General features: G+C 45.4%; 1 protein-coding gene and 3 non-coding genes across 4 annotated transcripts; all 4 read right to left on the minus strand.

The window, feature by feature from the left end:
- Positions 1–3,074: 3,074 nt before the first annotated feature.
- On the minus strand, positions 3,075–3,214 carry LOC117851092 (small nucleolar RNA snoR137). Its single transcript, XR_004639457.1, has one exon. It is a non-coding gene; the product is annotated as a small nucleolar RNA snoR137 (small nucleolar RNA).
- Positions 3,215–3,304: 90 nt separating this feature from the next.
- Positions 3,305–3,398, minus strand: LOC117851106 (small nucleolar RNA Z159/U59). The gene has a single exon (XR_004639471.1). It is a non-coding gene; the product is annotated as a small nucleolar RNA Z159/U59 (small nucleolar RNA).
- A 367-nt stretch (positions 3,399–3,765) lies between these two features.
- Positions 3,766–3,850, minus strand: LOC117851104 (small nucleolar RNA Z159/U59). Its single transcript, XR_004639469.1, has one exon. It is a non-coding gene; the product is annotated as a small nucleolar RNA Z159/U59 (small nucleolar RNA).
- Positions 3,851–5,884: 2,034 nt separating this feature from the next.
- On the minus strand, positions 5,885–14,499 carry LOC117847944 (probable LRR receptor-like serine/threonine-protein kinase At1g51810). The gene is made up of 13 exons (XM_034729248.1): positions 14,408–14,499; positions 13,913–14,328; positions 10,098–10,282; positions 9,455–9,942; positions 9,049–9,187; positions 8,814–8,885; positions 8,267–8,338; positions 8,109–8,189; positions 7,745–7,911; positions 7,431–7,666; positions 7,220–7,346; positions 6,961–7,029; positions 5,885–6,804 (listed from the first exon to the last, which is right to left on the minus strand). The coding sequence occupies exons 1-13, from the start codon at positions 14,496–14,498 to the stop codon at positions 6,110–6,112; spliced, it is 2,838 nt and encodes a 945-aa protein (XP_034585139.1). The 5' UTR covers position 14,499; the 3' UTR covers positions 5,885–6,109.
- Between the last annotated feature and the right edge of the window lie 888 nt (positions 14,500–15,387).

Below are 15,387 nucleotides of genomic sequence, written 5' to 3' on the forward strand. Positions count from 1 at the left end.
GATCTGGTCATCGTCCACTTCAGCCAGCCTCTGCAGTGCGGCGCGCATGCTGCTCAGCTCATCTCGCATGAAGCGGATCCTGTGCCTGACGTTGCTGACCAGCTTGTATTCCTCGCCGAGAATGGTCGTCAGCTTGTTGACAGCGGAGTTCATCACGCCCGTGGCGGCACTCACCATCGCTCCGGACATCTTGAGCAGTGGGTCTGGGCTCTTCGTCTCTTTTTTTTGAAGGAACCCCTCTTCGTCTCTTACTTGAAACTTGAAAGATGACTCTGTTTCTCTGATGTACTAATGAGTTGTGAATGATTTTGCCAGATTTTTAGCGTGCTGAAGTGTGGTGCAGAGAGAGCCAAGAAGTAGCTACCATCCCATGGACTGCAGAGTCAATACTCCTCTACTAAACAACAGAATTGTCCCGGTCCTGAACCTCCGTATTGAATGGTACAACGAAGGTGAGAGCTCGGCAGCAGCTGCCATTCCGTGGGCTGCAGAAAATGTCCTGGTTCTGGATCCCGTATTAGGTCGTAGTCCATCCGTCCCAAATTATAGGTCATTTTAACTTTTCTAGTTTCGTATGTGTTTATATGCATCTAAATATAGTGCATGTCTAGATACATACAAACATCAATGAACCTAGAAAAGTCAAAACGACCTATAATTTGGGATGGAGGGGGTATGACGAAGGTGAGTCTCGCTTGGCAGTATTTGCCATGCTTTGAGCTTCAAAGTCAAGTCTACTCGATCTACTACAGCCTGAACAACAGGAAATGTCTTTGTCCTGGACCCCATATTAATGAATGGTCCGAACCGTCCAATCTGATGCAAACGGATTTATATGGCATGTCTAGTGTTCATTGGTTATGTATATGACCAAGGTGACCGATGTAGGGGTGACCGATCCGAGAGGATTAGGTCAGGAAAAGGTTGATGCTTTGATTTCTTACATTGAAACAAAATGCTGGTCCACCACTAGGACTTTGCGATGGAGACCTTGGTACACTATCTTTAGCAGTTTGGAGTTGCTTCCCAGATGACATCACGCTGAAAGCAAACCTGTAGCATTTCAAGTGTTAATTGTCAATATTTGTGTGAGCTTGTCGACTCAGAGTTAGTGTTTTTATGCCTTTTTAGGTTATACTGCGTTCTGAAGTGAAGGTCACTCTGTATGTAAAAGGATGTAAAGTTAGATCTTCAATCTGGATTTGAGTACCTGGGCAAGGGAGATGGGCGACCAGCTTGAAGTTTATTCCCATTTCCCTCTGGTTATTGCTCCTCCTTCCAGAGCTGGAATGCTATTCATAATACGGTTAAGTGGCACAAACGGTAATAAGTCTATTATAAACTTGCAGGAAAGATGAAGCCCCTTAGGAGAATCAATTTTCTGTGTACTGACTTTTTGGACTACATGTTTTTCATATCTGGATGAGGTTGAAAATGCAGACATCATGCAGAAAGTATGGAATATCTGGTGACAGAACAAAGCACATTCCCCAGTTCCTGCCCAACCCGGTGATTCTGAAGAGCTCCTGTTCAAGATTGCACTCAGACTGAAGCGACCTGTCCTGGATCCATGTCTAGCAGTTGAATTTCGTCCGTTTTCTACCGATCACCTCAGGGGTTGGGCAGTTGCCAGTTGGTGTGTTGAAAGGCTCAAAAACCAGAGGATGCATCCATATCTGGCATAAGTCTGCAGAACAATCTTTGCCAAACTTTGCACCTCTGATGTACTATACTCCTAAGGGAGCGTTAAATGACTTCAGCTGTTCAGCATGTTGGGCAGACATGAGGAAATCAGCCGAGCTGGCTCCTGCAGCTACAGCCTCACCTGAGTGGTTTCTTATGACGAAACCACACCCAGACAGATTTTTGTGAACCCGGAATGTAATCTTATATACATCTTCAGGTGGTGGCCTCCATTTTGGCTTGCAAGCTGAAAGTGGAGCTTGTATTTCAGTCCTACTTACATTCCTCCAAGCCTGCAAATGAAAAAGAACATCACTGATTATTTGTTGTGCCAACTTAGGCCTTTCCCCTGCATTAATTTTATTGCGCGCATTCCACCAACACCACGTAAGAAGAATATTTTTTGCTTTGACACTCATTACCAGAACTCCAGATACGTTCCAAGTTCCAACACAGCCTTAGGAGAGGTTTCTGCCATCAGTTCAAATCCTTCCATATTTATCAGCCTCTTACAGTGTCTTGCCTCTTTACATTTGAAGAAGAGATGCCTGGATCTTGATTAAACCTCCAAACAGACTGGGCATCGAGTTTCATTCCCCTTCTAGCAACGTTCATTTTGACCTGTAGAGAATTATGAGCCATGCACCATACAAACATTTTTTTTATGGAAAGGAACGCAATTTAACAGGTGAAAGCAAATCACCACAGACAACAACTACACCTAACATCATCTACAAGAACCTGATGAAAGCAACTTGTTCCCCTGCCTGCGATTTCTCCAACTTTGTCTGCAAAAATTGTGCCCCGCTGGCCGCTGCGGGTGCAGTTCTTCGGATGGCTTGCAGCAACAAGTCCAGTGCCATTCCCATAATCCAATCTACTCCAGAGTACAGACTCGCAGCGGTACTGTAAAACCCCCGCCCTCCAGTAGTCCAGTGTGCGCATCTTATCTGAAGTCACATCACAGCAGACTCTTTTCTTTTTATAACGTATCTGAAGTAGATGGTAATTGATAGAGCAATCCCTGTTCATAAGCTCCAATATGCCATCATTTTCATGTCCATTCGACAGGCGAAGCTAATCCAGCAATGCCGTTTGTTTTAATTCATGACCGACTCCATTTTCACACCAATTACGAGTGCTTTATTTTTGTATTGACCATGGACATGATAATATTAGAAAAGCTTAGGAATTAAATCATGATCATTATCAGCTCAGTCCTTAGCAGTCAATGTGACAGTAGCTCAGATCTGAAATGTTAGGAGTATTCTGCATAATCATGTTCTTCCTGAGTTAGCGTTCAATTGGTAGTAGTTGGTAAATTTGTCTACAGCAAATTCAATTGAAGATTCAAAAAGAGGGAAAAAGCAAAAATCAATTTTTGCGTTCTGGGTTGTGCCAGGAGACAGGTAACACGGATGCAGAGAAATAAGCATCATGCTGTTTAATTCTGGCTTGTTCAATCTATGCTTCCCTCTACAGAATGACCAGACAATAGATAATCAGGCCATTCTTCCAGTCGTGAAGCAACAAAACAAAGCAAAAAAACAAAATCATTCTTTAAATTTCTTGTTAAGCTAAGCTGTCCTAGTGCCTAGGATTCAAGATGCAGGGTTCTTTAGTCTCTTCAGTTCAGGTCTCGAAAGTTCCCCACCGCGCCATGAGAAAAGCGCATCAGAAGAACGAAAGTATGCATTTTGATCATCACCAGAGACTAAAACTAATCAACAGATTGAATTTTTTTTAATAAAACTAGAAAAAACAATCATAGGCACCCTCAGAACATGGATGTGAAGAGTATCAACAGATTGATAGTTTTTCAGACAAGGCTGAAACTTAAATCATGTACATTCATCGGGTGACAAGCGAGAAAAAGAATTTTTTTTAAAAAAAACAAAAAGGCCATGGGGCAAGATCTGGAAGGCTGTTCAGATCCCTCTGCGTGATAATAATACGGCTCATCAACGATGTAAATCAGGCCACTACTTTAACATCACAGATCTTCACAGGGACCTCCCAAAAAAACTCGAATTCTTCCATATCAATCCGAAGAAAAAGATGACGAAAAACAGATCGAGAAGAATCCCCTCAGTTCAGGTCTCCAAATTGTTCTTCCACATTGCAACTTCAGAAGAACGAAAGTAATTTTTACATCATCATCGGAGAACAGTCAGTCGATCCGTCAGCAAACAAATCGAGAAGCAGAAGCGAGCGAGAGAATCGAATCAGAAGAGACCAGAGCAGAAGAGAGCGACAAAAATCGAATCGGGAGAATTAGGTACGCAGAGGGCGCGGGGAGAAAACCATCACGAAGAGCATCCACCCGGCGGCGGATAGGCGTCTGACCACACGGCGGCGTTGAGGGTTTGTGGTGGCTGCTTTGGTATTTGTATAGAGTGACGGTCTAGGGTTTGTGGTAAGGCTGGGCGGCTGAGCCTCGGGCGCCGTATGACTCAAGCACGGACCGAAAGGCCGTAAAAAGCAAGCTGGGCCACGAATAAGCAACAGGCCCAAGAAGGCCGACAATGCTCAAGATTATGGGCCTGATGGGTCAATTTGCTTGCACCGCCCTTGCGGCCTTGTAACAAACGACCAATTCGCAACGGATAAAGCCAAGGTTTTGGCCCATCAAACAATTTCAGGCCTGACCATGAACGGTTGGTTACTCTGGGCCATGCTCCTCGCCGTCCCACCGGCAGGGTTCCGCTCCGCCGCCGCCGCCGGTGAGTCACACTACACTGCGCTCGCTGTTCAGATACGTCGGGTGCTCGCATTTGCCGGGAAACCCGAGCTGTTTCTCCGATGTGTGCCCATAGTGTTGGAATATATGGCTTAGCCCATTTATTTAATTCAACTAAAAGAATTAAAAGCCTAGGTTATCTGAGGAAGGATCCCAATCGACTTAAAAGGTTAACTCTTTGTACACCATTTGTGAAGTTAATAAACAAAATTGGTGTGCTACACGCGCGCGCTCTCGCTCGTCCGGCCGTGGGCGTGGCGAGATGAGCGATGCGGGGTGCGGTGAATCTTTTGCTGTTGAATGCAGCCAGCAATTGGGCGATTTCATTCCAGTAACTGCTGAAGAATAAACTCATTGATTGCCATTGATCTGCTGCAAGGCGTCCAGGTTCATCCCCCTGCTCGCCTATATAAGACGTCCCTCCTCCTCCTCCCATACACACACCAAAAAAATATTCTTTACAGGAGATCTCTCTCTTCTCCCTCTGCTTTCTGCATCTCCATCGCTAGCACTGCGCGCACGGTACGAGCAGAGCCTCCGGAACCTTGACTACCGCTGGAGATCCTGCTCGGGATAGGCAGGTGATAAGGTTTTTGGGGAGTGTTGAACGCAACTGCTTGCTCCCTAATCGACTACTTCGTCTACGTCCTGGTGGCCGTTTGCTGTTCGACTACTTCGTCTATGTCTTGGTGGCTGTTTACTATTCAACTACTTCATCTACTTTCCAAAGACCGTTCGTGGGACTGCACTGCATCGACTTAGTACTGCTACATCGACTGAGGCCATCCAATTAGCATGACTAATCCAGATGGTAACGGCGCAACTGGTGCCTCCGACACAGGTCACGCCATATGGTACATTCTGAAACCCTTCATTCTGTTCATGCTTAAAATTGTGTTAAACATGAACACTCGCACATGCTTCAATTCACTCACCATAGTCATAGAAATAGTCATTTTACACAATTAGTTTCGGAATTAAAATATACCGAATAATGCCTAAATGTCTCACTGATTATGCAGACTAGGTTATATGTTTGAACTTTGAAGTGTCTGTAAGCTTTGCGGCATCAGCTTTCCGGACTTGCTTGATTTGTGCGGCATGGCGATGAGTTAGGTGCTGTTTTTTTTTTGGTTTTCCGATTTCTTAAATTATTGTTTTGTTAAGAAGCCATAACAAACTAACAAATTGAAGCAAAGCCCCCGCTGGAAAAATGTGATTTCCTTGAGCATGAGCTGATCGATAGGAAATTTCCCAAGTCAATTTTTTTTTTCAGTCTACCCTGTTGCTGCCTGAACAACGATATGTGCTTAGCTCATTTTCAGGGTTCTTTATGCTTGGACTCCAGAATTCTGTTTTTGCAATCTGATCTCTTGAATGGGGAAGGTTCAGTTTCATCAAGAGAAAGAAAATGGAGTTCTTTGGGATGTACTACTTTGTACCCATATTAGAGGTAATACGAACAGCTAATCGATCCAATTCTGGTATTTTCTATCAATCAATCTGACGAATTCATTTTTCTTTGGATACATATTTTCATGCCATTCGTCAAAACTTTGTCTGTGATGCATTATGAAACTGCACTGCCCTGGTTTGCAGTACATGCATGCTAGGGACACGGTCACATGGAGGTATGGAAAATTGCTAATGACTATCTGTTGATGCCAACACCACTATCTGCGGGTCTCATCGTGGGGTGGGACCAACGCTACTTGTTGATGCCATGACTGTCTGTTCCAAATAAATGGGGGCATGCTGTCTCGGATGATCGGTTCCTTGATCTGCAGTATGCAAATCAACACTTGTTGCACTGATATTTGCAGTAGTACTTTGGACTGATGAGCTACAGTAATCAGTCAATGCATGAGATACCTCCAGCTCCAAACACTCTTTCAGCTCCAACACAAGATCAGTCATTGTCGGTCTTTTCCGCGATGGCTCCTCCTTGCACTGCAATGCCAACTCGGCAACCTTCCAAACAGAGTTGACATTGTACATCCCTCCCATCCTTGGATCAGCAATGCTTGCGATGTCACCCTCCGAGAGTTTCTGGCGCACCCACTGTGCAATGTGGACGCTCTCGGTGTCGCTTATGGCGACAGCCGGTGATTGGCCTGTGATAAGCTCCAATAGCACAACTCCAAAGCTATATACGTCGCTCTTCTCACTGAGCTGGTGTGTATTATAGTATTCAGGGTCAAGATACCCCAGGGTACCTACCGGCTTAGTGGTAACATGGGTCCTGAACTGATCGGCGAACACCTTCATGAGCCCAAAGTCAGCTATCTTCGCCTCAAGATCAGCAGACAGCAGAATATTCCCTGTTTTCACGTCCCTATGTATCAGTGGCGGGTGGCATGATTTATGTAGATATTCCAATCCTGCAACCGCATCATGGAGCCAAGAAATTAGTTGGTGTGAAACATTCTAGTGACTAGCGAGTGTAGTTTTACTCAAAATTAATCTGTATAAGCAAAAAGTAAACCATGGTACAGGATGCTGTAACTGTAATACTATAATACAGTTTGGGCACGAACCATGGGCAGAGTCGAGAGCAATCTTGAGACGCTGAGGCCAAGTGAGGGGTGTAACAGTAGTGGACTCCCCTGTGATATATTGATGATAACAAGGTAAGAGCAGAAGAACAGAAAGAGAGAAAGAAATGTCACGTGGTTAGTTTTTTGAAAATTGGCCTTTAAGCTCAGTAATAAGAAAATGAATATATCCAATTAACCACACACACATGAAGGTGAGTTTAGTCTTTTTTCCTTTATGAGAAGAGGAAGAGGGCCTTACCTCTTAGACGGTCCTCTAGGTTTCCTCCACGCATGTATTCATATACAAGGGCCAAATGTTTCTTGTCCTTGCAATATCCAATCAAGGAAACTAGGTTTTTGTGATGAACTCTACCCAAGTGTTGAGCCTGCAATATGTAATAACTAATAAGATATTTAATTTGTTTCAATCTCAAATCCCCATAAAGATGAAAAGGAACTACTCAGCTTACCTCAGCTAAAAACTCTTTATCCCCTTGGGAGGATGTTTTTGAACGCATTTTGACAGCTACTGGATTTCCATTCTCCAAGTAGCCCAGGAACACATCACCAAATCCTCCTCTCCCTATTGCTTGTACGAAGTTAGCTGTTATGAGCTTCAACTCCTTGTAGGAAAATTGCCTATTCTCGAATATATTTGACTGGTCCCGAGGGCTACTGAGCCTTGAGTTGTTTGCCATCCATCTATCTATAATCAAACCAGATATTGTATGATCAAGCTTAGCAAATGCAGATTACTTTATTGGTTTCCTTGGTGAAATGTTACCTCGTTTGTTTCTCATATTACGAATGATAAGAAATGCTGCCAAAAATAGTAGAGTTGCTAATGCTATTGGAACAACTGTTGCAATGACAATTGTTTTGTTGCTTTTCTTGTTCCCCGACTTGCATGTGGAAGCACCATTGTTGCAAAGATTTGGGTTGTTTTCAGCCCTATCATTAGAGCAAAATGATCTGAATTAACTAAATTTTAAAGAAAAAACATGGAACTGCACTTTTTTTATTCAAGTGGTAGGAGTTATTAAATTATTGTCCACTGATTAACAATTGTTTTTGCATTACAGTTCTTCTCAAAAGAACTTTGGGTACGATGATCTCTTGAACCCTAAGGTAGCTTACATGATGCAAACCTGAACACAAGAGATCTGTTTTGGCTCTTTTCTAGTACAGCAGCAGGAACCCATCCACTGAGTTTGTTGCTTGACAGATCACTGCAGAAACACATGTTTGATATATCAATGCAATTTTTTTTAGCATAAAGTGATATCAGCTAAGCAGAAATACTTACAGGAATGTGAGGGATGGCATTTGCGCTAGGAAATCAGGAATTGAACCAGATAGGTTGTTGTTGGACAAGTCCCTGGAATTGCAGTTCTCATTAAAATACTAAAGTTGACATGGGGAACCGATACAAAGAAGTTATATGTTTGTTGTTACTTTAAGTTTCTGTAGGTAATAGGATCACGGGCAGTGAATGATCTAGTTTGTTAATAAATGTTGTAAACTTGTAATGATTTTTTTTTGGAATTTGGATGCTTTTAATGAACTTTATTATAATTTGGATGCTTTTAAACCTTGATCTTGTAATGAAGTTGGCCAAACATTCTTCTTAGAAAGTACTGTCATGTAAGCTGGTAATCCCAGGGAGATAATTATGCATTCAGCAAAAGGAAGGGCCAAAACCTTTAAAAGCAAAATTGTTGTCTGAATGTTAGGGGTTTAAGCAAAAAGAAGGGTCAAAACCTGTAAGCTGGGAAGTGAGAACTTTAGGGGTGTTATAACATTCATAATGTATAATTTCAAATATTTGTGCGATTGTGGTATTTGGTTCTTACAGGTATTTTAGGGATTTCAGATCACCAAAAGAAACATGAACTTCACCAGCCAACCCGCTAGATGATAAGAGCCTGCACATCCAATAGTAAATTAATACCAGGGAACAGAAAACAGGCACTATATTTAGTAATTTCAGATCAAGCATTCAAGTTAGTATAGTAATGCCTTTTGAAATTCGTGGTAGAATTCTTCAAAGGGTACTTACAGCTTTCGTAAAATAAAAGGGGTACTTACAGTTCTGTTACTGATGCAGGACCAGATGAAGGATAACTACAGTTCAGGCCATCCCAAGCAAATGATTTTGGTGCACAAGGATCACCCATCCAATTTTTCTTCAATGCATACGCTGTGCGAATTGTCATCATGGCCTTGGCTGTTCATAGGGTAAAAAACAGAAGGTAACTCTGAAGTCATGCTGTGGAATTGGGATCAACTATCAGGCAAACTTTACTTTGTAAATTATAACAAACACTAAAATCTTTGACTAAATAAGAGTAATCTAATACACTGGTCAAAGCAAGGAACCATGCATCCTATTTGCTTGCAACCAAAATTTATCCAGCGCTATGAAAGCAACATAATGCTGATGGATGAAACTGACTGACAGAACTTTGACAAGTCGAAAGTGTTTAGCAGATACCGTCAGCATCATTTGTTGCAAGCTCAGTCATTGGTTTTACTGAATATATCTCAAATGCATTCAGGATGGGTGGGAGAGTGGCGTCCGGCGTGCCAGCAAGTGAGACAGCATGTTGGCTCGATCCCTGCACCATTGTTTTCACAACCTCTGCAGAGAGGTACTTTGGGGTGTAGCTTTGGCTGCCTTTCCATGTAGCGTTGTCGACAAGGATATCAAACTTCCTTAGGGCATTGCTTGGCAATCTCTTTAATTCCGCGAAGTAGAGGAACAGAAGGTAAGTTGCATGGTCATCATTCAGGTCGGGATCTGAGCTCCATGTGAAGTTGATCCAGGTTCCGTTCTCTGGAGTGGCACAGCTCTGCAGTATCTTGTTTGGCTCGTCGAAGTTAATGGTGTTTGTGATGTCTACAGTGTCTGTGGTACTTATGTTGGTCCATGTAGGATCTTTGTATCTTTGCCAGGAACGGTCATCCGGATCAGCTGGGTACCTATTGTTTAGAAAATGAATGGTGTGAGGCAATCTTCAGAAATTAACCATGAATGCGGATTACAAATAAAGCTTCTTTGCAAGAGAGTAAGTAGCACCATATTGTTTACATCAGATATCATCAGATGGACTGGGAAACCCAATGATCATACTCACCTGATGAAACCTGTCCCGAAATGAAATCGGTTGATACTGAAATCGGCTAACGATGATGGCCGGGCAAGCCTGAGGAGAAGCAGCGACTGGTTGACCGTGGCCTCTGGGTACATGGTCTCCCCGAGCGGCCTCAGCTCAAGCGCATTGATGAATGGTGTACCCCACCCTGTATTCACCAAGCACACCTGTACATGCACATGTCAATTTTGGTGAAGTGATTCAGAAACTGAGTTTTTTTCCTGAATATACAACTGGAATCCCTTAACTTTTGCTGGTGTTCCTAAGTAAAATATTCTAACGCAATAATCATATAGGCATGTACTTATATTTATCCAGTTGTAATAGACTTTAGTTCGCAATTATTCTATATACCTTTCCATCCATATTTATAGATTTTTCTAGTACTTTACATCGCATATCTATATGTGGTTGACATGTGTTTAATTGAACTTTTCAGCTATGTGTTTAACTTGAAAATTGGTATTATCATCAATTCTTTTATAATCTTATATGTGGTTTAATGGTACACGCATCATGCATGTATACCTTAAGTTGATATCATCTATTTTAGCAATGGTAGAAATAGGTATTTTAGAATCATATTGGGGTGCATTTTAGGATTTTTTAATGATAAATGTAGGTAAATTCGATGCAAATTTAGGGGTTAGTTTTTAATAATGATAGCCGTGGGTAATTTAGATGCAACTTTAGAGGGTTATTTTAGATTATCTATATAATGACATAGGTGGGTAATTTAGATAAAGATTAAGAGGTTCTTTTAGTTTTTTTCATAATAACATATGTGGGTATTTATATATAGATTTAGAGGTTATTTTATAATTTTTTTAGAAATTTGATAGATCCAATGGCTATGATGAGCGTAGGCTAGATAATTATGATTTTTAAGAGAATTTCTAGGTTTCATCTATTTTTCTAGCGTGTCTCATGGGATTTATCAGGGAGGCTCTAATTAGTAATAATAGTAAGATAGTTAAAATCTTGTCAAGCATAGGTTATTGATCGGTACTAGTTTTTTCACACTCGAGAGTTCTATTTGCATGGAAAGATTTTCACTGCTTTGGGAATGGGGTTGCAAGGATATATCAATTGACAAAAACTGAATAATAGTATGAGAGGTTGCATCTACATTGCCCTAGCCTGTAAGATGGAGATAGCAGATGTTTGGATACCCACATGCTACCTAGAGCCAGGATCACTTGATGCCAAAAGGTCCTCTCAGCCTAAATTTTTTTTTGACGTTCCTGCACAGTCAGGCCCATTGGATGCACACTAATATATTTAAATAAATAGCATATTAATGATGTTATTAGTGTGTGATTAGTCTATATTATGTGATGTTAATATTTAAATAAATATTAAAAATGAAAAAAATGACACTTATTTGTCTACTTTATGTCATGCAACATATTTTAGTGTAGTCAATCAAACAACCTCTCTTCCCAATCTGACAAAATGAATACAAGCAACCAACCAAACTAAGTTTTGCACCGGAGGTCGCCCTCTCCCCCCGCGTTGCCCCCGTGTGGGCGACACGGGCGGGCGGCCGCCACCGCCGCCTCCCTCCTCCCTTCGCCGCGCTGCTGTCTGAGCCGTCCGCTGAAAGCCCGAGCGGCCGCAATGACCGCGGTGGTGGGACGGCACTCCCCCCTTCAGGTCCAGGCGGACGCGGATGCCCGATCAATGGAGAGGACGGCTATGGCGGCACCGGCGTGGGCGAGCGGATCCGGCACTGGTGGGTGCGAATCCGATGGCCCCGAGGGTGGATCCGTCAAAGACGGGGGGCGGCGGCCAGCAATGGCCCGCTGACAAGGAGGAGGGTGACTGCAGCCGGGACGCCAAGAACGACGCCTCGCCGGCGGCGCTGGAGGGGAGTGGGCGGTGGAGCGAGAAGGGAGGGCGACGTGGGTGGCCGTGGGTGTTGTGGGGTTATTCCTGATGGGGCCCGGCGTGCTGGGCGGTGGTTCTGCCTCGCTGCCCGGTGGGGGGACCGACGGGCCCAAGTGGCGGCGGCTTGCAGCCATCTATCGATGAGTGGCAGCTCGCTGCGGACGTCTTCCTCGCGCGCGTCGCCGATGAGCTCGTCCTCCAGGCACACCCTGGCTGCTGGTGGACTCTCGGTGGGTGGCGGTCGCGTGCGGATGAAGGACGGGCAGCCGGCGCGGGCAATGAAGGTGCGCCAGCTGGGAGAGAAGCGCGGCGGCCGGGAGGAGTGTGGCTGGGAAGTGCGCGCGGCCAGGAGAAGCACGCGCCGCCGCTAGGAGAAGCGCGGCCGGGAGAGCGCGCGGTGGCGGGGAGGACTGCGGCGGCCGGGAGGAGCACGGCAAGCGGCCGTGCAGTGTTGGCAGGGAGGTGTAGGCGGTGGAGTGCACTGTGCATGGGCAGCGATGGAGGGCGGCGACAGAAACGGAGGTGGAGGTATGGCGACCTGGCGAGTAGAGGCGCAACGGCGTCGTCACCTCGGCTGGGTTGTCGTAGCAATGGTCCGGGAGTGCCGAACCATGTACGTGTAGCGAGGGGTTGTATTGCTCCGGGCAAAAGCCCTCACCGCCCTTCATGCTGGTGGACATGACGGCGGTGTCCTAGGACGTCGTCTTCCCCATTGGGGGCGTCAGGTTGGAACTACGACCTTGTTGCGTGGGGTTCTCTAGGTGAAAACCCTGTCCAAATTCTGGACGAGTGATGGCGGCGCTATTGGTATCGTCCCCTCCTTGGAGGCGTCGTCTCTAGAGACCCAACTTAGTTTGTGGCATTGCTGAACCATTGTCATGGGAGGTCATAGCCGAGGGCGGCAACTCCGTCGTGTGGTGAGCTGAACGGGTGTTGCTGAGCTCATGTGCAGGCGTTCGAAGTTATGGTGACGGTCAGGGGTTGTTGCATGGTTATTGTTTGGCTGCTTGCAGCGGACTGCGACTGACGTTGCTTGGTAGCGATCAGTACGGTGTGGGACTGCGTCGGAGGACGGCGCTTGCGGCAACGGCAGCGTGGGATGACTAGGCTTGCATCGGACCGCGGCGGGTTGCTCAGCTTACCTAGGCTATCTGGTGCGATACATCATCAGAAGATGGCGCAAGCGACTTCTCTGGCTTGCTGACACGGTGGAGAAGGCTATGTACGAGGGTGAAGCTACGAGGCGAGGTCAACACACTGCGGCGGCTTGGCTGATCAATGGAGATCTCGGGGAGCGGAGCAATATCACTCAACACTCTGACAGCGATAAAGAAACGGATCCGTGACGTGGAGTACTGCGGTGGGCATGGCAAGGCTCCCTCGCGTGGTGTATCTTCGAGGCGGCGAGAGAGAGGCGGAGCCATCCGTCGAGGCCCCCGCACGTTGTGTTATCGTGGCGGTGAATGCGAGGTAGCCCGCGAGAGGTCCGGATTCGGTACTATCACCCTGTCAAGTGGAGAATGATGTTACAGCGGCACTATGGCGGAAGGTCTTGCATGGCAGTGGCCTACTCGGTGCGGTACAGTCTGCTTCTGGGTTCAACATCGATGCTAGGTTACGCTGGAAGGTTTCGGCGACTTCTTGACTGTGTGTATGGTGGTACGAGTTATGGTAAGGCTTCGGTTCTGTCGCCGATGTGTTGAGAGGAGTGGAGTTCGCTGACGGTTGATGTCCCAATCTAACCGACTGATGTGTTGTACAGTTGAATTGCGTGTGAGGACTGGCATTTAAAAAAAACGCTATTGTATGCACTGAGGCTAATTGAGTTAAGGCAGACCAGGCTAGATAATACGACAACTAACCAAACAGAACCTACATGATGAGACACCCGCGGCAGCAAGACTAACCTGCAAGAAATCGACCGGCGGCACCGTCACCGCCTCGATGACATGCCTGGACTTGGGAGAGGTGATATTCACGGTGGTCCAACGGTTCACGCCGATGTGGATGTCAAATACGGGGAGCGTTGCTTCCAGCCCGTCGTAGTTCCCGTAGTAGAATCTTGCCCGGATGAGGTACCGGCGGCCCGGCGAGACAGGCCCAAGCGTGTAGCAGCTCCGCCGCTTGCTGGTGCCGCCGCGGTCGGGGAAGTAGCGGACGGTCCGGTACAGATCGGGCCAGTCCGGCTGGTAGTACGGCGGCCGGACGGCGGCGTTGAGCCCTGCATCGGTGAAGCCGGTGTCGGGGACGTGGAGGAGGCCCCGGGTCTTCTTGTCGGAGTAGGTCCCGTCCGCGGCGAGGCCGCAGTCGATGGTGATGAACTCTGTCCATGGAACGCGATCAGTGCGTGGCTTCAGCGGCGATGAAGGGGGAAGTTCATGAATGAAGAAGCTTAAAGTTACCAGGAGAATTGGGCTGCCCATGGACGACAGTGATAAGCTCCGATGATGCCGCTAGCCAAACGAGGCCAAATAGCTGCATGGATGGCGCCATCTTTCCCTCCCTCCCTCCCTCTCTGTCTTTATATGTACGGGCTGGTACAATATGATGAATCGATCGACAGCGGTGCATAACTTCTTAAAAAGTACTCCTTGTGTTCCAAATTACTATTCATTTTGATTTTTCTATGTATATAGTTTTCACTATGTATCTAGATATAATATATATCTAGGTGCATAGCAAAAACTATATATCTAGAAAAGTCAAAACGAATTGTAATTTGGGACGGAGGGAGTATATTTTGAGTTGAATTCGGGGAGTAGGTAATGACACGACGTGTCAACCTAGCGAGGATCCAGAATGCAATTAACAATGAAAGCATATCGACTTCCAACGTGCAGGACAGTAATTAGATTAAGTGACGGCAATGGCTGATTAAAAAGTCTCTGCGTCCAAGCTTCAGGTATTTTCTCAGATGGCTCATGTATGCAACAATGGAGTCAACAATGGAAACATGCTACCTACTCCATGATAGCAACGCTCAGTTTTTGCTATACTCTTTATCATACCTGGAATTGACTAATGTATTACACGAACTGGCCTTTGCAATATCTCATGCTATGTCCAAATACCAGAGCTGCAGATAATATAAAACATCTTGTATAGAAATAAAAAATGGATATGAATTGTTCAAATTAAACAGTTTAGCGATATAAGCTGAATTCAGGTACGGTCAAGCTGAAGTTTACATGGGGAAAACTATGGGGCTAAAAAATGTGGTTATAAATTGGTTTTTTATTTAGCCCATTAGATTTGTTGTGTCCAAGAGTGGACTTTTTATTTAAAAAGGCAAGGATTGGGATGGAGGGAGTATATTCTGAGTTGAATTCGGGGAGCAGGTAATGACACGACGTGTCAACCTGGCGAGGATCCAGAATGCAAT

This window comes from Setaria viridis, chromosome 3 (genome assembly GCF_005286985.2).
Source record: "Setaria viridis chromosome 3, Setaria_viridis_v4.0, whole genome shotgun sequence".
NCBI lineage: Eukaryota > Viridiplantae > Streptophyta > Magnoliopsida > Poales > Poaceae > Setaria > Setaria viridis.